The sequence below is a fragment of the Homalodisca vitripennis genome, unplaced genomic scaffold (assembly GCF_021130785.1).
Source record: "Homalodisca vitripennis isolate AUS2020 unplaced genomic scaffold, UT_GWSS_2.1 ScUCBcl_2257;HRSCAF=6821, whole genome shotgun sequence".
NCBI lineage: Eukaryota > Metazoa > Arthropoda > Insecta > Hemiptera > Cicadellidae > Homalodisca > Homalodisca vitripennis.
The window spans coordinates 12,899-19,904 of record NW_025778368.1 but is presented as its reverse complement, the minus strand read 5'-3'; the positions used below and the strand labels follow the sequence as shown (position 1 = coordinate 19,904).

At 32.4% G+C, this 7,006-nt stretch overlaps 1 protein-coding gene across 1 annotated transcript; it reads right to left on the bottom strand.

Annotated features, from left to right (window-relative positions):
• Positions 1-541: 541 nt before the first annotated feature.
• Positions 542-3,284, bottom strand: LOC124371915. Its single transcript, XM_046830285.1, has 2 exons — positions 3,148-3,284; positions 542-1,239 (listed from the first exon to the last, which is right to left on the bottom strand). Exons 1-2 carry the CDS (start codon positions 3,245-3,247, stop codon positions 836-838), a joined length of 504 nt encoding a protein of 167 aa, XP_046686241.1. The 5' UTR covers positions 3,248-3,284; the 3' UTR covers positions 542-835.
• Between the last annotated feature and the right edge of the window lie 3,722 nt (positions 3,285-7,006).

Below are 7,006 nucleotides of genomic sequence, written 5' to 3'. Positions count from 1 at the left end.
TGATTCCGTCGTACTTAAGAGTGAAGCACTCTAGTTAGACCACGTCCTTGGAAAATAGGACACATAGTGCTATCTTGAATCTAAAGGAAGTGAGGCTACAATTAGTTGGGGATTACAAGGGTCGCCTTGTAATCCTCTAGGGATTTTGAGGCAGCGGACACACATTAATACATCGATTTCCTATTTATCAAATCTTCATCCTCTTATAAGTCCATTCTATATCTACGATATTTATACCATATTTCATGGTTTTCCTTTCACTAGCTGAGTTTATCGACAAGTTTATTGGAATCTTTCGCCTGTGCATTGAAACTCTATCAAACGTTGATTTGAAAGTCGTATTAATCAATTGCAAATAAATATTTATTGAGATGCATTTTACTACTTTCTTTACGGCAAAAATATGCTAAGTATATTAAGAAAATAGTAGGAAGAACATAAGTATCGATGGATTGATGGTTCTTGTTAGTATCACTTGCTAAATGTCATATCATTGAATATTTGCCTTGTAAAAGTTATATTACTAAACACAACATAAATCTACCATCTCATAGTAGTAAGTGTTTACCAGAAAATTTATTCATTCGTGTTACTGAGTTTAATACAATTTTTTTAAAAAGATAAAAATTCTACAACTTTGTATTTAAACCATTTTTTAATTAGTAGCAATCTTTCTAGAAAAGTATGGTCTAAAAATAAGATAAACATAACACAGTAATTATTACCTAATTATTAAATGAAAAGACATTTTATTCTTTAAAAAAATAATTGATTTACATTTAACAGTCTCAAAGTCCTAAATGTAGGTTTTGCTACTCTATAGTGAAACAGATACCTAAACTGAGGATTTGTTTTGGGACCTTTTCAAGACTTTTGGCGATGTTCTTTCTGAGAGGAAAGACGTAGTAGCGAGTTCTGGAGCAGACTGGCTCTTGGCGATGAGTCGTTCCTCCGGACAACTTCCGTCTGCAGCCGCTCGGTATCGCAGCTCGAAACTGTTCTTGGTTCTGAAGTGACGGCGATACACGCTAGCGAACAGAAGGAGATTGCAGAGAAGTAGCAGACATCCGATAGCGAAAGTGACACCCCAGGGACCGGTCAACCTGAACACATCTTGTAGAGGTGGAGGTAGCGGCCTTTCCACAGAGGTGGTATTCCAGACACAATCCTGGCCCTGGGGGGTAGTCACGGTCGGGGTCGGGGTGGGTGGCCGGGTGAAGGTCTTCGGCCTCACCACTCCTGAACATATACAACGGTTCCTGTAACTTTCTCTGAATAAAGTCTGGCAGAGGTGTGAAGCAAAACATAGTATTGCCAATTTGTTTGAAAAATGTGGTAAACATTTACTGTGTACTGAAGATTGATTAAATTATGTCAGATTGCACCCACTTATCAAATTCAAGATAACTTCTACTCCTTTGTGAAATTGCTAATCATTTTAACTTGAACATATGTTTTAGTCAGTTTTAAATTCCTTTCTATATGAGATGAAGTTGCATTCTGAATTAATGCATGTAGGCGCATAAGTAGTTTAGCATTAAACCTTTTACTAAACATAAAATAACATTGCCTACGTGAAATACTTGTTATATGTACTATAGGGAGAGTAGTGATGGTGGCGACTGTGTAGGACATATGCTGTGTAAATAGATAACAAGTAACTGAAGAAACTTGATCACCATTTTACTCTTACTTTGTAAAATTTAAAGGCGTGTAAAATGTTTGATTTAATACTTTTTTGGCAGTATATAGCGAGTAAGTTACCAACTGAGACTAGACAGATTAAAGAATATGTATATAAATAAATTAATGCTACCTACAAGATTAACTCTTTATTTCGCTAGCTGGTTTAAGTTTAATTGTTTACATAATAGTAAATAGTGAATGGTTCATACACCTGAGGATAGGTACAGTCCTGATATTAAGTCCTAATAAAGATATCTTAGTGAATAGTAAGACCGCAAAAAAACGCTAAATCGTAGACGATATGCCCTACTTCCTTACTTCAAGTTTCTTATTTTCTACAACATTGAATATTTTATCCTTTATACGCTTTATTCCTCAGACTTTGTTGTATTTAGATGCCGTTGGGTAATATACAATGAAGTTAATCTTAAATAAATACAAAACGCACTAAACAATATTTTCTACACCCTTTCCTTTTAGTATCTCGATTCTCAATAATTTAAAATTCGTTTTACATAACCAAGTAGACTTTTTTTGTTAAAGAGTGAGCACTTTGAGTGTCTTACCAAATAAATATGTTAGTAAATAATACATATTTGTTATAACTTCTGCTTTATAGCTAAACTCAAACTGTATAGAAGTAACAAAAGGGATTTTATTTGCATTCTTCATGAAATAAAAAAATAAACTCCACTATCTGCATAAGATTTAAATAAATTCCCGAGTTGTAGATGACCATTAGACTTTATGGCAAAGTGTTCAATATATACATTACATTAGTCTGAGTTTGTAATAAAACATAAATTTATGTATCAAAGGAAATTACACGTAAAGTATTTCCAATCTTTTCTCACTTTCAAGTTCAGACATAATTGTGTGCTTTACAGTCTAAAATAAAAGTTTATGTCATGAGTTAGTCATTAATTTTTTTGAATTACTGCTACTTTGTATGAATTGAACAAATTACAAGTAATAAGAGACAAAAGCATGGTATGTGGTTGCTACATGCTCATGATGTAACTGGGATCTCGACACTAAATTAATTGAAGTTGGAGCTGCTCAATTCAATTCTCAATTGTACGCCAACATCTCTCAGTGGCTTTGTAGGTACACCCCCAACACGGTCGGCCGTAACAAGCAATATCTGACTAGACTAGTCAAAATTATAGCCATTAGTTATGTGCTAGCACCCATTATGTAATATATATATATATATATATATATATATATATATATATATATATATATATATGATGTAAAATAAATTTAATTTACTATGATTAATTGAAATTGAGATTTATCTAACAGATGTTAATATATGTGGAGAATTAAATGTTATCATTTACAAGTTTTACTACATAACAAGCATAGAACCATCAATTCCTAGAATTTGAAACACTACAACGTTATTATCAGACAAAAAGAGATAGTATTTTGTAATGTTTTAAAAATTTCGCTTACCAGCGTACAAATTGTCTTCATCTCCCTCGAACTCCCTGTAACTTAGGAAGTCATTCTCTGAATTCAAGAGTTGCTGGATCAAGTTCAGCCAGAGAGCCATCTTGTGTCCACGGTAGTGACTCTGCACCTCAGTCACCTCTCCTGTACGTTATCAATCTTACTGTTCTACTTAGAAACGTACTTCGTAATAATACTAATACTGAATCTGATGTGACAATACGCAAGAAGAATTTTGGTAAGAATAATTCTAAATATCATATAAAAGATATATGATATGTCAGATATTTCTATTCTAATTGAATTAATGACAGGAAAGATGATTTATGTCTCACCGCCTGTAACTTAACTGATATTAAACGTTATTTATTTTCTGACAATAATTTAACTATAACTAAATAAGTCAATTCAAAGTCTAAAATACAGAATATGCAATATATTACAATTTTTATTTTAAAAAACTGGATAAGAAGCTTAAAATCTCTCAACTTTAATAACAAAAAAATTATAAAAATCTGCATTTTTAATAGAAGCGTTACAATACTAAATCATCCTAGGCAAACTCCTTAATTTAAGAAACCACAATGGATTACAAATGGATTGAAGGTTTTCAAAGGTCATATTTAGTACTAGGAAATTCATTCATGGATTTAAGAAATTTATTGCCTCATATATTCTGCGTGACATAAAATTAAGGTAAAAGTAAAGTAAAGGTAAAGTAAAGGTAAAGTAAAGGTAAAGTAAAGGTAAAGTAAAGGTAAAGTAAAGGTAAAGTAGAGGTAAAGTAGAGGTAAAGTAAAGGTAAAGTAGAGGTAAAGTAGAGGTAAAGTAAAGTAAAGTAGAGGTAAAGTAGAGGTAAAGTAAAGGTAAAGTAGAGGTAAAGTAGAGGTAAAGTAGAGGTAAAGTAGAGGTAAAGTAGAGGTAATGTAGAGGTAAAGTAGAGGTAAAGTAGAGGTAAAGTAGATGTCAAGTAAAGGTCAAGTAAAGGTCAAATAAAGGTAAAGGAAAGGTAAAGTAAAGGCAAAGTAAAGGTAAAGTAAAGGCAAAGTAAAGGTAAAGTAGAGGTAAAGTAAAGGTAAAGTAAAAGTAAAGTAAAAGTAAAGTAAAGGTAAAGTAGAGGTAAAGTAAAAGTAAAGTAAAGGTAAAGTAAAGGTAAAGTAAAAGTAAAGTAAAGGTAAAGTAAAAGTAAAGTAAAAGTAAAGTAAAAGTAAAGTAAAAGTAAAGTAAAAGTAAAGTAAAAGTAAAGTAAAAGTAAAGTAAAAGTAAAGTAAAAGTAAAGTAAAAGTAAAGTAAAAGTAAAGTAAAAGTAAAGTAAAAGTAAAGTAAAAGTAAAGTAAAAGTAAAGTAAAAGTAAAGTAAAAGTAAAGTAAAAGTAAAGTAAAAGTAAAGTAAAAGTAAAGTAAAAGTAAAGTAAAAGTAAAGTAAAAGTAAAGTAAAAGTAAAGTAAAAGTAAAGTAAAAGTAAAGTAAAAGTAAAGTAAAAGTAAAGTAAAAGTAAAGTAAAAGTAAAGTAAAAGTAAAGTAAAAGTAAAGTAAAAGTAAAGTAAAAGTAAAGTAAAAGTAAAGTAAAAGTAAAGTAAAAGTAAAGTAAAAGTAAAGTAAAAGTAAAGTAAAAGTAAAGTAAAAGTAAAGTAAAAGTAAAGTAAAAGTAAAGTAAAAGTAAAGTAAAAGTAAAGTAAAAGTAAAGTAAAAGTAAAGTAAAAAGTAAAGTAAAAGTAAAGTAAAAGTAAAGTAAAAGTAAAGTAAAAGTAAAGTAAAAGTAAAGTAAAAGTAAAGTAAAAGTAAAGTAAAAGTAAAGTAAAAGTAAAGTAAAAGTAAAGTAAAAGTAAAGTAAAAGTAAAGTAAAAGTAAAGTAAAAGTAAAGTAAAAGTAAAGTAAAAGTAAAGTAAAAGTAAAGTAAAAGTAAAGTAAAAGTAAAGTAAAAGTAAAGTAAAAGTAAGGGGGCTAAGAAGCTCTCTCTTACACTCAACCTGGGGACCAACGGCTTGAAGGTGACTTCCGAACCACCACCATGGCTGGGCAGGCGGGGCCGCTTGCAAGGACAGGATCGCTCAGTGGTCATCCATCCAAGCAGCAGCCACGCTCGACGTATTTAACATTATGCCTTAACTTTTTTTGATAATATAGAATATACTATATTCCAAACCTCCAAGTAATATAAATTATCCGAAATCGTGGTATCCTTTACACATTCTATTGCTAATATTCAACTTTATAATAAACGAATAACAGAAATAACAAAACACTCTTTTGAAATTGAACTGTTAGTAACACATTAATAATTCATAACACACTCAAAGTTTATTAGGTATTAATAAGTTACGTTTTTGGTTAAGTTAGGTTAACAGATAAAATTAGGTAGTTTACCTATTGAAAGATAGAGTTGCTTGACAGGTTCGTACATATCCCAAGTGTTGGTGCCACCCTTGTCATTCTCGTAGTCCGGCTCTGCCCCCGGAGAGTTTGGGTCCCTATGAACATTGTATTTTGATAAGAACTGGAGAGTAAACAATTGAAAATACTGTGTTGTTTGTCAGATTTGTATACATACCAAGTGATGGTTCTAACCGTCGTTATTCTCGTAGCTCGGCTCTGCCTCTAGAGAGTTTGGGATTCCTTTAAACATTGTATGTTGATAAGAAACTGGAGGATTACCAATTGTGACAGTGAGTTCTTTGACACATTCGTATACATACCAAGTGGTGGTCCTAACACTTATACCGGGTGTCCCAAAAGTCCCACCCCCCTTCTAACTTTCGAAGCTAAAAAAACACTATTTTTCTTAACTCATCTGTTCAGACTTATTCCTAATACTAAGTAGTGCTAAATTAAACTTAAAATATTAAACTGACCGTTGAAACCTTACCTCAACCTTTTTCAAGCTCAAAGTAAATGCTCAAAATGGCTCCCATTTACTTCTTGGCAAAAATAAAGTCTTGATTCGTAAATGCCTTACGTTTTCCAACATTTCTGGTGTGATAAGTCGGCAAAAGTTTTCAATCCGCATCCTTAACTCATCAAGGTTCTGAGTTTTGGCATCGTAAACTTTTATTTTCAAAAATCCCCAAAAGAAAAAGTCTAGGGGAGTAAGATCGGGTGAGCGAGCTGGCCACTCCACAGCACCCCGTCGACCTATCCATCTCTCAGGAAACACCTGTTCCAAGAATGTTATTACGTTTATATAATAGTGAGGAGGGGCTCCGTTCTGTTGGAAAAAAGGATCGTAAATGCCTTGCATAATGTTGTATACGGCAGGAACAATGTTACGTTGCAACATTTCTAAGTACTGTGGGCCGTTCAAATTCCCATCAATAAAAAATGGTCCTACAACAGAATTCTCTAAAATTCATGCCCAGACACTTAACTTTTGAGGATGCTGGGTGTGGTTTTCAATCATCCGATGTGGTTTTTGGTTTGACCAGTATGGACTATTGTGGTGGTCAACTGCTCCATGTAAATAAAAAAAAGGCTTCGACACTAAAACATATTTTAGAAATAAACTCAGCATTTTGTTCAATTTTGTGCTGTATTTGCTCGCAAAACTGAATCCTTCAGTCAAAACCATCTTCATTCAACTCCTGATGAAATTCAACTTTGTAAGGGTGAAATTTATGTTTTTATCAACACACTTTGAATGGTACTTTTTGAAATAATAACTTCAGACGCGGCCATACGAAGTGACGAACGAGGATTTACAGTAAACTGTGCCAACATAATTTCAACTTCTTCTGTGAAAGTACTTGGTCGGCCTGCCTGATCGTGGGGCATCATTTAAATTAAATGTAGTTGTAAACTTGTAAACCAAACGTCTCATGTACGCCCGAACCACTACCATATCTGGAAATTTATCATTATAAAGGCGC